The sequence below is a fragment of the Lagenorhynchus albirostris genome, chromosome 6, assembly GCF_949774975.1.
Source record: "Lagenorhynchus albirostris chromosome 6, mLagAlb1.1, whole genome shotgun sequence".
Classification (NCBI taxonomy): Eukaryota; Metazoa; Chordata; class Mammalia; order Artiodactyla; family Delphinidae; genus Lagenorhynchus; species Lagenorhynchus albirostris.
This window is the reverse complement of record NC_083100.1, coordinates 60,722,107-60,736,748: the sequence shown is the minus strand read 5'-3', so window position 1 is coordinate 60,736,748 and position 14,642 is coordinate 60,722,107. Positions and strand designations below refer to the sequence as shown.

Sequence of the window (14,642 nt, the reverse complement as noted above, 5' to 3'; positions counted from 1 at the left end):
CTGGAAACTAATGGACTTTTAAAGGAGCCATTCCTTTAGTGATAGTCATTTCTCTAAATTGGCCCTTTTTATTTTTGGTGAGGGGAAAATATCATTTAAGACATCAATTTCTTTTTGAAAGAAAAAATTGACAAAAATGAACATTTTAAAATAAATCTCAGAAAACCAGACAGTAAACGACTTCTGAAGCAAAATTCAGAGTTTTGATGTGACACTAGTTAGAAATGAGCTGGTGATCTTAAAAGCAAAGAATTAGAAAAGGGAGAAGGAATGATCTCCTTTGAAAATTAGTACCCACATTTGGTGTTGGCCGAGATGAAGATGCATCCTTCCATAATCTTGCTTTTTTTTTTTTTTAATATAAAGCCCAAATGCATTTTGCCAGAGAAATTGCATGAATCGTCAGCATGCATTGTTAACTTTGTCTTTCTCCTCTTCTTTCTACTGTTCATTTTCATTCATGTACTTTTGTTTTTTGGTTTGCCATTATTTTTTCTTTTTTGTTAATTACTTCATGTTAAATTACTTTTGAAACGTCATAAGCTGAGCAACCTCTCCGTGTAGTAACAGCGGATACCTGTCTATTTCACTATTTAGTCCCTCCTCCTATGTCTCCATCCTCCAAATCTGTGAGCACTCCAAGCGAAGCTGGAAGCCAAGACTCTGGAGATGGCGCAGTGGGATCTAGGTACAGTAATTTTCTTTCAGTATTTTAATGATAGAATGCATTTAGTGCCCAGATACTGTCAGTGCTGTACAGGGACTCTGAATAGTTATGTTGAGTTAGTCCTAACATTTTGAAATCTAAATGGCACAGAAATTGTTTGTTGTAAATTGGGGGGAAATTTTTTTAAACAATATTTTACTGTCACACTTGATTAACTGAGTACTGACTAGTTAACTGATTTTATGATGATTATTTTATATTAAAAATAGAAGTGTTCATTAAAATTATTTTTCTGTTTAAGCAAATTTTGTATTGGTTATTATGTGAATGTTTTGGGTACAAATAGTGTAAAACCTCTCTACTGTATTATGCTTAATTTCCATTCAGTAATTGAAAACCTAAACAATTCAGTTAAACAGCCTAATTCTGTTCTATTAAGTCACTATTTCTAATTAAGGTAGAAAATAATAATGCATAAAATATCAGGAATAAGGAATAACTGCTAAGGAAACATTGAGTGTTTACTGGCTTCAATAACAAATTTAAAGAATTTTTAAAAAGAGTGTTTACTGGCTTGAGGGCATTATGCTAAGTGAAGTAAATCAGAAAGGGAAAGACAGATACTGTATGATCTCACTTATTTGTGAAATCTAAAAAAACAAAATAAGCTCATAGATACAGAGAACAGATGGGTTCATTTTTATTTTCATTTCTAAAATTTTTGATGGTTGCCAGAGGTGGAGGGAGGGAGGGGGTGAGGGGTGGGTGAAATGGGTGAAGGGGGTCAAAAGGTACAAACTTCCAGTTATAAAGTAAATAAGTCATGGGGATATAATGTACAACATGGAGACTGTAGTTAGCAATACTGTATTGTATATTTGAAAGTTGCTGAGAGAGCAGGTCTTAAAAGAAAGAAAAAATCACAAGAAAAAAATTTTGTAACTACGTATGACGGACGTTAACCAGACTTATTGTGGTGATCATTTCACCATATATAAAAATATTAAATCATTATGTTATGTACCTGAAACTAATATAATGTTGTATGTCAGTTATACTTCACTTAAAAAAAAAAGTTTACTGCCAAGTGTTCCTGAACTTGGGCCTTCCTTATAAAACAATATTTCATGTTTGTTTTAGGATGCTGCACACATGTTGGGACTTGATTTTCAAAAGTTCAGTAAGATTTCAGCTTCTTTCCAAAGATCATACTGAGAAAAGTATTATTACTTCTCTTTGTCACACACACAATAATACCAAGTCTTTGTTTAACAGCATCTTACATTTTGACTTCTTATGGCAGCTGAAATGAGACTAAACATAGTTAGTTTAGAATCTTTATTCAGAATCCTTATTTTGGTCTAGGAAGTTAAGTGTCCTCCTCAGGAAAACTTCAAGACACTTTTTAATGAGAAATAAACTAGGAAGTTTTGTCTTCATTGTGCCCAAGCACCTCTGATTGAAGTTACAAACAAGTAATGAGCATCTAAAAGACAAGGCAAGAAAAAAAGAAGCAAAGGGGCTAGCTAATCCATAAACTCAGTACTTTAGTCAGTTTCTGAATAATCAGGTTGTCATTAATAATTAGAAGGCACAAAAGGCTCACCAGTCTGAATTTGAGATGTGCTTTCCAAACCTCTTCTGTTTATAGAACTGAAATTGCAAATCTAAGCAATACTGTTGTTGGAGGTAAATGACATAACTCTGTCATTTAAGAGAAGTCAAAACTTTCTGTTTAAGAATAATATTACCTCATAAAATAGTATGTATTACAGATTAAAGACTATATTTAGTCTAAGTTCATTTTCAAAGGCTAAATTTGTTTCATACTTTCGTTCTTCTGTATTCTTATGCAAATATGTTAGTATTCCTTTGCTAGTAAACAGATGGCATTTTCAAGAGAAGGGTTTTATTTTCCCTTATACATTACCATAATAAAAACATTTCCCAAGGTAAAAAAAAAGTATTTTAAAAATTTCTTTATTTGATATTATATATTACTTTAATGCAGATACTCTACTGTGTTAATTCTGAATTCATTGTTCTTGATTTTGAATAGGAGTAGAAAGATTATTTTAATGCAACGTCAGCAAGTTTGCTTTAAAAAATACTATGTAACATCTGTATGAATTAAAATATGTCCTCCTGAGTTTCATTGGAAAACCTAGAGATTATTAGAGAGGCCCATTGGAATATTGTAAATTGGTATAGGAAGTAAATAACTGTTAAGAAAAATATTTATTGTGTTAGAATACGTATTAATTGAATTGCCAATTTAATGTTAAATGCTATAGGTTACCACAGAAAATAATGTTCCTGGTCCTTGCCTTCGGGAAACTTGCATTCTAGTGTTCATTAATTTACATCATTAATTTAAATGCTATTCACTGTATTGAAAAATCCTAAGAATAGTGTGCTAACTTGTGTTTATAGTGTAGATTTGTAATGATAAGATGTAAAGCAAGAAAACAGGTATTTAAATATCTTTAGGGGTATTTGTTTTTATTAGAGAATGAGTAGAAAATAAGTTTCTTTTAAGTTTAACAGGAAAGGAAATAAATTCTCTTTTTAAATGAGGTGACTTGATATCTTTTTAGAGAGCACAGACTCATTTTTAATTGTTAATTTTCAAGAGGACTGATTATGTTCACTTCTTAATATATATGTATACACACACAGTAGAAAACTATGAATTCCATTAAATCATCTCCAGATTCCATAATAGATAATTAATATTTTTGATTAATTGGTGCTATTGGCAGTGAAACAATAGCATTTTAAAATATGTGGCTTTTAAAAAGAATGCTGGAGTCTGAGAACGAACAGAATGAACTTCCATTGAGCAGGCATGATGATAAAGAATAAACAGGAAAATGCATGAAGATGTGTGAGGTGTATGAACCTATACACTTACATTAGCTGGCCAAGACAGTCTAAGATTACTACACTTAGGGAGTAGGAAAAAACATGTTAGACATTACCAAGTATGATATCAAAACATCTGAATCACTCTTTCTAAATGCCAAAAATTTCTGTTGGGCCTGGTGGTAATTTATGAATAAATATATGAGGCCATAAAAATGATATTTCTCTAACTTTGCAGATTGGGAAGTTGCATTTCATTAAGATTTTATTTAGTTCACTTTCTCAGTCACTTCTGTTATCGCTAAAATTTAGGTGACAGTTATTCAAATGAGTAATCCATGCCTCTTGTTCCTTTTTTCCATTCTTGATCTGTTTATCTCTTAGGCTTTTGATTATATGTCTCAGGATTATATTGAAATTTTACTTTATATGTCTGCAGATGCCTTTAATAAATACAATCCCATATGTTGTGCCATGTGTTTTCAGTACTGGTTCTATTTTGAGGTAGAGTTTTACTTGATTTTATACTAAAATGACGTCCTCAACAAGGAGCTGTATGTCATTGGTAACAGCTAGAGCTCTTAGAGAATGTAAAGGCTATGTACAGAACATTCCTTGAAGAGCATCTCATAAAACCCCGTCCGGTTTAACAAAGCCTAAGTTTGTTTCTGTTTAATGCTTAGTATAAAGTAAGTCTTCACTGTGGCCTCTTCCTTCTTTGTGTACACACAATACCATTTAAATCCCAAGATCTTTCTTTATATTTTTAAAATGAAGTATTTCTTTAGTTCAGTTCATCTGATTGCTTTTACTGATAAATTATAGAGGCAAGTATAGAAATCATTTCTTGTATTTAAATATTATAGCAGTTTTAGTTGTATATTGTCATTTGTTATATATGTGAAAAACAAATATATTTGACAAAGATGGTAGCACCGAATGTACTGTGCTTAACTTTTCAATAGGGACTATGAGCATCTTACAGTACTGTACATAATTATCTTATTATCGCTAACCTTTCAAGAGTGCCAATGTCATAAAGCAGCTTTTATTCTAGTAATAACTAAATTTTCCTTAAATCTTTTGGAAAAGATCCCACGTAAGTTGTTTACCCAATAGGCAAGGCTAAACTACAACCGAATATTTATTTAGGATTGATATTCTCCATAAGTTTAGTTAGTTTAGGTAAATCCTTTGAACATAAAATATTTTTCCTGGGGGAAAAAAAATCTACTTTTTCCTAGAGACAGAAATCTTTAGCTGCTTTCTAAAGCAGATGACATGTAAGCCCAAGGCAGTGCTTAACCCATAAATTACATAAGGGTCACATTTTGGAAACTTTAGCTATTTTGTATCCCAGTGGAATAGTCTTTGGTTTTCTTACCGAAAGGCTTATGTGTTGACTCATTTCCTTTACCAATATGACAATTTCCTGCACACATTTAATGCTTTGGGCAAGATTATAATATGTTAACTAAGATGTTTTTACTAATGTTTTTTTCATTAGGAAACTTAAAATTTCAACTTTTTTTTTATAGCTTAGCTTGTTATCATCCAAAAATAATGTGTTATTTGGGATGTTGGATGTTTTGGCTGTTCTTAGCCATTACTATGCAATATTAGTTTCCCAAAATCTGAAAATACTGTCTTTTAACTATTCTAGGTTGTATGTTTGCATCTTTAACCATATTATGCTTATTGCATGCACTAGAGCATTGAGTGATACCTGGTGTTTTTTTGTACTAACCAGAACATGTGGGTTTTAACTGTGAACCGTACTTTAGCTATTCGTAGAATGTATTTGCTTGACTAACTTATGGCCTTTTTTGCTAATGCTTCATGGTTGTCCTACAACCGTTTAGGACGCTGCATTGGGATACAGATCCATCAGTTCTTCAGCTTCACTCAGATTCCGATTTGGGGTATTGAATAGATTTATTACCTTCCCTCTTTTATAATTAATTTAATTCTTTGTGAAATTGTCCTAATTTTATTTTGCTTAAATTTCTAATATTCAGGTAATAGTTTGAAGAGTGATATTTTATTGTGACACCTCATTTATCCTCTATCATTTGTGAAAGACATATTTTATGTATCTGATTTTAGAGGTACCCTAAGTCTACCCATTTAAATGTCCAAATTACTTTTATTATTTCTATATTTTTTATGTAAGTTTTTCTACAATGTATTACAAACTTCCCATACTTTTTCTAATAAATATGCTATATGTAATTGAACCTTTTCTAGGTTACTCAACATGAATATTAATTTATTTTTCTATATTAAAATTCCCTGATGATTTCTAAGGTTTTGAGAGGAACAGAGCTGTTGGTTTCTACACCGTGGCTCCAGATTGCTATTGATTTACTCATTAATTCATTTATTCATTCGTTTATTTATTCTAGTCTCCAATGCAAACTATAAATGTTTGCTACTGCCATTGTGCCTGACTCAGATAGCTCTTTTCCCTTGATATTTTGCAGCTTCTAAAACATATGACCAACACCTTTAGGAATTATGTCTAAAGTTAAGAGTTAATAAGCCTTGAATTAGGCCATATAAGAAAAGTATATGAGCTTCTTGTACATTAGCTGGTAGGCCTCTCTCGGCTGCCCTGAGGCTTCCCCACCCCCCAGTTGCTTGCTTGTTCTCAGTAAAAGTGGCTTTGGATAACTGAGGTATTACCTCCCTAAATCTATCCCTAAATCTTAGAATATTTTGTTTGTTTGTTCTAGTATTGTGATTTTTACCTATTAAACCCTATATGTACTCAAGTTAGTAACTTGTTCCTAATGTTGGCTTGACTGTTTTTTATCAGATATGTGAGTGACTTACTTTTCATATGGTTTACATCTTAAATATCAGAATATAAAGTTTCTTATTTCAGATTTTGTTCTTAGAATACTAGATTACTTCAAATGTACTTAAAATTTCCCATTTAATTCTTTGATTATGCTTTTTTTTTTTTTCTTTAAGGCTAGATATTCCCAAGGTAGAAAACACATTAAAATTTTCTTATGGCCCACATTTGGGACCTTAGAGAAAATTAATTCTTTAAATGTACTAATTTTATTAAACTTTTTTGTACAGGATTTTGAAAAGGATGTTTATATAAGAAAAAAGTTTAGTTTATATTACCAATGTTATATTACCAATGATATATATATATGTGTGTGTATATATATATTTCAGATATCCTCCTTTATATTCTGGAAGTTCCACCACTGTTTTTACTAGATATTCTTTGAAGACAGATTCATCATTGAGAACTTTGGGAGTTTGGAAGCATGCTATATTTGGTTTAGAATTTAGACATCTACTATAATAGCCACAAGTCTCTTCTTCTGTTTGTCAGAAAAGAATGTATTCCCCCCTATTTAAAACAGAAGTGGCTTTAGTAATTTCATGATACTCAGAAGATATGTGGCTTTAGTTTAGGTCTAACATGTTTGCACAATAGTTTGTCCGTATGTGAATCAAGGACCATGTTGACCGTGCAGAGATTAGAGATTTAAAGTTTAAATATTTTATTTTAAAATCTAAATTGACTGTATGATTCTCAATTTCTGCAGAATATAAGTAGAAAAAATGGTTTTCAACAGAAACTTCTTTCTAACTCTTAAAGCTGAAGTCTTCTGATGGTGAAGGGAACTAAATGTGGTCTGAGTGAGATCCACATATTTGACTCTTGAAAAAATGTCCAGAATCGTATCCCTGCTAAAAACAGTTCTCATAACCAACCTTATTCAGCAGTCTGCTCTGAAATTCCTCTCCTCTTACTCTGTTATTACCCACACATTTGTTCTAAGAAACTAAATTATTTGCCTTTTTAAAGTGAAAAATAAACACCTTGAATGATTCGGAAATATCTTTTGTTTTTGCTACCTTCTAATTCTTTTGTTAAAATAAAGCCAATTGTTCATTTAAAATTTCTTGAATAAAACAGGGATTTAAATTACACTGTTGGATATATAGTGTTTAATTATTACTGTTATAAAATAATATTATTTGATGTAGTTAAAATGTATCATTTGTAATATTTAAAAACATTTGTGTTCACTTTATTTAGACGAGGACCTATTAAACTCGGAATGGCTAAAATTACACAAGTTGACTTTCCTCCTCGTGAAATCGTCACATATACGAAGGAAACTCAGACTCCAGTTATGGCTCAACCCAAAGAAGGTGAATATCTGTCCTTAATATGATTGTCATTAAGCCGCCATATTAAACAAGTGGATTCTTTCCATTTTTTTTTGTTTCTTCTTCCTTTTTTATTTTTTGGCATATTTCCTTAGGGGAATATTATAAAAGTAATGCTTTGGATTTCTGTATTTATGTATTTGTTCTTTAGAGTTTTAAAACTTTTTCTTTTAAGAGTTAACAGAAATATAAGCTGTATGTATGTTTTTAATTTTGTTGACGTAAATGTAAATATTTCCATTTTCATATTGTCGTTGCTGTGTGCTGCTTTAGAAGCAGCAAAACTTAAGCATGTTCTATTTCTGTGTCATGAACATAATTAATCCCAAAATGAGAGTATCAATATATCCCATAGCAAATGAAATCATGTAAATTATTCAATATTTTCTGTGGAGTATACTGTATTCTGATATACTGTCATTGTTAATCCATATTAATGAACAAATCTAGACCTAATTCATAAGCTTCCTCTTTTATGATCTAAGGGCTCTACTGTGTTGATTATACAGCAGTTTTTAATCTCTGTGAAACAGCCCCAGGATAACATTTTTATCCAGGAGTTTTTTTGTTTTGACCATGTGAATGTTCATCTCTATGGATACATTTTTTTCATTCCTGCTGCTCTGTGGTTTGGTAAGATAGCTTTCACAGGTGCAAACTCCTCCTTTTACCAGAAAAAAAAAAAACCCTGATGGTTTTGAGACATAAGCCACTTAAAAAAAAGAAGACATGGGGCTTCCCTGGTGGCGCAGTGGTTGAGAGTCCGCCTGCCAATGCAGGGGGCACGGGTTCGTGCCCCAGTCCGGGAAGATCCCACATGCTGCAGAGCGGCTGGGCCCGTGAGCCATGGCTGCTGAGCCTGCGAGTCCGGAGCCTGTGCTCTGCAATGGGAGAGGCCACAACAGTGAGAGGCCCGCGTACCACAAAAAAAAAAAAAAAAAGAAGACAGGAAAGATAAAGTGTTGAGCTACCAGTATGGAAAAAACTAATACTGTAGGATTCTATAATTTCCAGAAAATATTATTTTATTAACTAGTATATTCAAGTGTTATAGTTTCTGTCTTTTGGGAGCTACATTGTTAGATATGTTAACTCAGAAAGTGAGTAAAATAGCCAAAATGAGGGTATAGTGACTCATTTAAAAAATAAATTAGGCTTTTTTTCCTTCTAATAATAATTTGGAGATTTAGCTTTACTTTGAGATGCTTTTTGGATTGTTTGAAATGTAAAGCATTCTGAAGCTATTTTGGGTAATACCTATTATAATATACCTATAATTAGTTTAAGTGAAGACTTCCATTTAAAAAATTTTTTTCTTTTTTTTTTAATAATTGTAGTAGTGTATCATAGAGAATTTAGAGAAGACAGAAAGGGTAGGAAGTGTCTGTTATACCACTATGTAGTAGCCAGTTTCTAGTCTGTTTTCCATGATATAGTTTTTCAAAAATTATATATGTATACATAAACACACAAAAACATACGTATATACACACACATGGTTTTATATCCTACTTGAAATTTGCATTTTTAATTGCTTATTTTTGACATGCATATAAATTTTAAAGTGTGAATGTGTGACAATGTCTTTGAACTAATTTGAATGTATAGCTACATAGTATATGCCTGGCAGTTTTCAAAAAAATTTTTTTTCCCATTTTTATTTTTCAAGTAATTGGAAAATTTAAAAGATTGTGATTTGTAAAGTAAGCTGATGACCCGGAAGTTCAAGATAAACTTTTTTTTTTTTTTTTTTTTTTGCGGTCCGCGGGCCTCTCACTGTTGTGGCCTCTCCAGTTGTGGAGCACAGGCTCCAGATGTGCAGGCTCAGTGGCCATGGCTCACGGGCCCAGCCGCTCCGCAGCATGTGGGATCTTCCCGGACCGGGGCACGAACCCATGTCCCCTGCATCAGCAGGCGGACTCTCAACCACTGCGCCACCAGGGAAGCCCAAGATAAACTATTTTTTTCACTTTGAAATTATTTAGGGCAAGGCTTTTAGTGTTATCGAACTTCAGCTTCTTTGCCAAATTTTGCATGAGTATAGGGATTGTTTCTTCTTCATTGCTGTAATGCCTGGTTTGAATAGCGTATGGCATGTAGTGAGTACAAACTCAGTAAATATTTGGTGAAGGAATTAATTGCTTTTACCTACTCAGGAGAATGATTTACTTACTTGGGATTTTTTTTTTTTTTTCATGCCTTTACTCTGGAAGTAACTGCTGGGAAAATAGGTTATTTTCAAGTGTTAATGCTACAACATAATTATTGATGAAATTGGGTGAAAAGGCACTTAGTCTCAGTTCTTGGTTTTAACATGAACATATCATGTTCTAATCATTATTTGCTCTTAGATCCATATATGAAACATACATTCTCCTTTATAGCCTTCTTGAATTCCATGATGACATAGTATATAGATATAAACGTGTGCTGTTATTTTATGTTTTATGTATCCCTCTGAATGCTATGAACAAAATTGGACCTTTTAGCATGTTTCAAATATATTATCTTAGCTACTTGTTTTAACGGTTCTTCAAACCTCATGTTCAAATTGATGACTGAAAATTTTAACAGCAAAGAGTGTCTACTACATATCAGGTATAGTGTAAGGCACTTTACATTACCTCTAGTCCTCTTACCAAAACCTTGAGAGTTAAAGAGTTAGATATCGGTTCTGTTTACATATGAAGAAGCTGAAGCTGAAAGAGATAGTTTATCAAGGGTCACAGAGCTAGTAGCTAAGATTCTAAATCAAGTCTGACTGATTCCAAGGTGTGCTTTCTCTCATGCTGCCACTGAAGCAGCACTTTCATGCTTTTATGATAGTCACCTATGGTAAGAAATTCAATTTATATTACAATCTAGTACAAACATAGATACAGATGTGTACAGCTGTCCCTTGAATTTCACAAGTTCACTTTACACCACATTGGGAGGTGGTGTCCACTAGAGCAGAGAGCTCCTTCCCTGGGAACTACACACAGCATCTCGGCAGAAAGCTGCCATAGCTTTGAACTGTGTCTCTGAGCATCTGTGCTGTATTTTGTGCATCCGTTAACAGGATGTGTCTAAAGTAATTACTTCTTCAATTTACACCACTTCAGCTTAAGAAAGAAAGGTTTCATAGGATTGCTCTACTTTCGAATAGTGGGGGAAACTTGTAACTGATACAAAAGTTTTATGAAATAACACCTTTTCTGCTCTTGCTATATTTCATTTTTTTCAGTGTTGACCATAATACACTAAATTTATTGGCTTAGACCTGTAGTTTGAAAATTACTTCATTAAAAGATAGCATGGCTTAGTTAACTTATTTATCGATAAATTTGCATCAGGATAATATTTTACAGTGATTGGCTAAGAGTAATTAATAAACAGCTTTGATCTTTTATGGTGTTAAATAGAATTTTTCTTATCCTCACTGATGGAAGGTGAAAGTGGCAAGATGGGTGAACTGAGCCCAGTTTCTAATGGGTATGTCTGTATTAGCACCACTATCTTTAAAATTTTCCTGTGTGAACTAGACTTAGATGTTAGTTTTATAAAGGTCCACGTTTATTCATTTGCAACAAGAATTCATGGATTCTGCAAGTTTATTGAGTATATGCTATATACTCGATTATTTCTTTGTTTTTTTTAGTTTCAGATTGAGGTATGTATGTGAAGGAGAATGCGAAATGTACCCCAATACCATGGAGCCATCCTTAGCCTTTGGAACTATTTATAAAAATGAATCATTTCCTCTCTATATCATTACAATTATTTTCATGTCCAGGGCTCTTACATTGTTTCTTTTCCTAATTTGTAGAGGTTCTAGAAAGAGGGAAAGAAAAAAAAACCTGAACTTAAGGTTTTATAATGAAAACACTTTGTGCATAACTGTACTTCTGCTTATCCATTGGTTTAATACAGTGCCTCTCAAACTTAGCCTGGTTGGCTCACGTTTAAGAATTACGTAACAAATTCCAAAACTCACCATGAGACAAAATTGCTGAAATCACAGTTTGAGTGTAACAGACAGTAAATTGAACTTGGGTAGGCAGTATAATTAGTGCAGAAGTAACGTGAGTTACCAAATTGAAGATAAAAATTGGTTTTAGGCTTAACTCTTTTTTTTCATTTTTTAAAAATGGCTGAATCTATTCTTTTAAAAAGCAATTTTTATTCTTCTTTTTTTCCTTTTTCCCTATTCTAGCCATCTTCTTTCAAGTTTACTCTGTAAGTTGGTAGTACCATTTCTGAACTGAGGTACTTTGCTGTCTTAAAGCACCTACTGTGAATGAAATTGACAAGGAACATGTGACCTCAGTCAATTTTGTTCTCGGCAGGTAAAAGAACTTCTCATGGCAGGAGTGTGGTGCCCACAGATACACTCCTGGAAAAGTTACTTTCTTCTCTTTTAAAAGTTTTTAACTCTTTTGAAAATGGCGTTATTTTTTTCTTATTCACCTTGTCAGTATGGATTTTTTTGTTGTTGTAATTTTTAGACACAGATTTTTAAAGAGGAAGAAATTCCAAAGTTTAATCAGCTTGTTTACACCTGAGGAAACTGAGACCCCAGGAAGTTCATTGATGACCCTGTGGTCACAATATAAGAGAATATCAGACTACAGCCAGAACCTGGTTTTTGATTTCCAGTGAAGTGCTATGTTTCACATATCATTCCACTTTCTTATCTTTGTGGAGTTTTGTAATTATTTTTGGTTTTGATTTAGTAGTCAGATATTCTTCCTCAGGTACGTGTTGATCAGCATTTATAATGTGTAGAAAAATGTTATATGTAAAATAGCTCTTAATTTTTTATTGCATTATCTTAACATCTGGAATCCACACTTCCCAAGTAGACTAAATCTGTGGGCCTTCTGGTTTAATAGTACCCTTGTCTAAAATGGATTTTTAAAAAAAATCCTGGAATAAATAACACATGTAATAAATTAGTTTTAACCCTCAGAGAATCTGTGAGAATATAAAAATAATTGAAAATTGAAGCATTTATTCGTAACCTTGACTGAAAGACTTTAATCAGCATATCTGAAATTGTGGCCTCAGAAAAATGTAATATTTATGAGATCGCAGATAACAGGATCTGTGTTAATGATGCCAATACTGCCTAAATAAAATCTGAATTTTACATAAAAAGAGACAATGTAGAGAGACAAATTCTGTGTTAAAGTAAATGTTATGTATGATTAAAGTATTACTCCCTTTTTATTTATCTTCCAAATTAGCATTAGATCTATATTCAAAATATTTCCCAATTAAAATTTTCCCTTGTTGAAGATCTAAATTATTAAGGAAATCCAAGTGACCTTGCATCTGATTCTGGGTGTTTAAAAAAATAAAAGGAATGAATTCCATTGATACATTCATGAAGTTTTGTCCTAATACAAGATTTTCTTAATATTGATTTTAAAGAGTATGGTATAAGAAGATGAAATTATGGACAAATGGATCGAAATGAAGTGATTCAAAAGGATGTTGATCCAGAAAAGAAAGAGTTATTTTCAAAATATTAAAGGAAAATCATTCATATCTAACATGTATTTTTCAACTTATGATTGAAGCATTTCCCTCTAATATTCTCATTTTGTTTGTGAAGTTATTAGTTGAAGTTTTGTAAATTATGTTTTTATATGCAACACATTTCCTGAGTTTTGGAACTCAGTGGCAACTTCCTTTGTATCATGAGAAATCAGACTACTCTGTAAATTAGAAATTCTTCATAAGGTATTAAACTATCTTAAAATACAGTACACCAGTATGATGAAACTAGTTAATAAATTTATAGACAACAAATGTATTTGCTAAACGACATTAATGCCCCGATGATGATATTTATTTTTGACCTCATACTGAGCATTAATTGTGAGAAGTGATAGAATAAAGAGTATCAGTGTTTAGTGAGGATTTTCTAGGATCTTTCATATTACCTGTTAAATATGTTGTAATATTTTAAAATAATTCAAAGCATGCTTTGTGGCTTATTCTTAGATGTCTCTTAAATGTAGCGTGACATACAGATGAGAAAACTTGCTCTGAAGACTCCTTCCTTCAGCTTAACAAAAGCCACCCATTTCACAGAAGATTTAACTTTGATTAACCTACTCCACTGTAACAGATTATTCCAACAACTGTAATTTCATTCTTTGGTGTTATTTCTAGGTGCAGCTTAATTTACAAAACTGCTTTTCTTTCCATCTCACCAAAATACATCACAATTTCGATGTTAACTCAGTAAAAATTCAATGGTTCATTAAACCTAGTCTTAGCATTCATTGACAAGAGATTTGTCATTTTAAAAGTAACTGCTACTTTTATGCATTCTTTACTGCTCAGTTTATAACCTTAGATTCCCTGTCAGAGAAAGCATGGAGTTAACCACTTAGCATATTGCAATGAATATTCATCAATAAATTGATGTGACATGGCAGTCCCATTTTTCAGTCTTCCTGCATTGTTGCAGTCTTTTTTAGTTTTAAATATAGATAATCATGTAATAGGGACTAGCCTAGAAAATCTTTAGAATTGTAATACTATATTTTTGGTCTAATAATATAGTATTATTAACATAATACTATATGTTAATAGTTTTTTAGTAGCTAATTGTATTAGTTTTTAATAAGAGAAGTGTATTTGTTTCAGAGGAACAGTCTCTAATCTGATGTTACTGACATTAGGCATTTTTTGCCAAATATTTGGTATATATAGATACTCAGCTTTATAATAAAAATACTGTTTTGTACTTTTAAAGAACAGATCATTTTTGTAATGTTCCTGGAATTTTTATTTAGCTTAGTCATTTTTATGAAGCTTGGGTTTATCATAGTTTTTAATCAGTTTTTAATTCAGCTAGAAAGAGAGCTAGGTACATTCATTCTAAAATAAAATCCTGGAAACAAGTATTTAA

The 14,642-nt window shown here is 32.1% G+C and overlaps 1 protein-coding gene across 2 annotated transcripts in view; it reads left to right on the top strand.

The window, feature by feature from the left end:
- Positions 1-14,642, top strand: part of DYNC1I2 (dynein cytoplasmic 1 intermediate chain 2) — a 50,840-nt gene that overhangs the window by 14,470 nt on the left and 21,728 nt on the right. For both annotated transcript variants that reach the window (XM_060152651.1, XM_060152650.1), the window contains 2 exons: positions 598-688; positions 7,602-7,717. In XM_060152651.1, the coding sequence (XP_060008634.1) occupies positions 598-688; positions 7,602-7,717 (207 nt within the window). The remainder of the gene's footprint in view (positions 1-597; positions 689-7,601; positions 7,718-14,642) is intronic.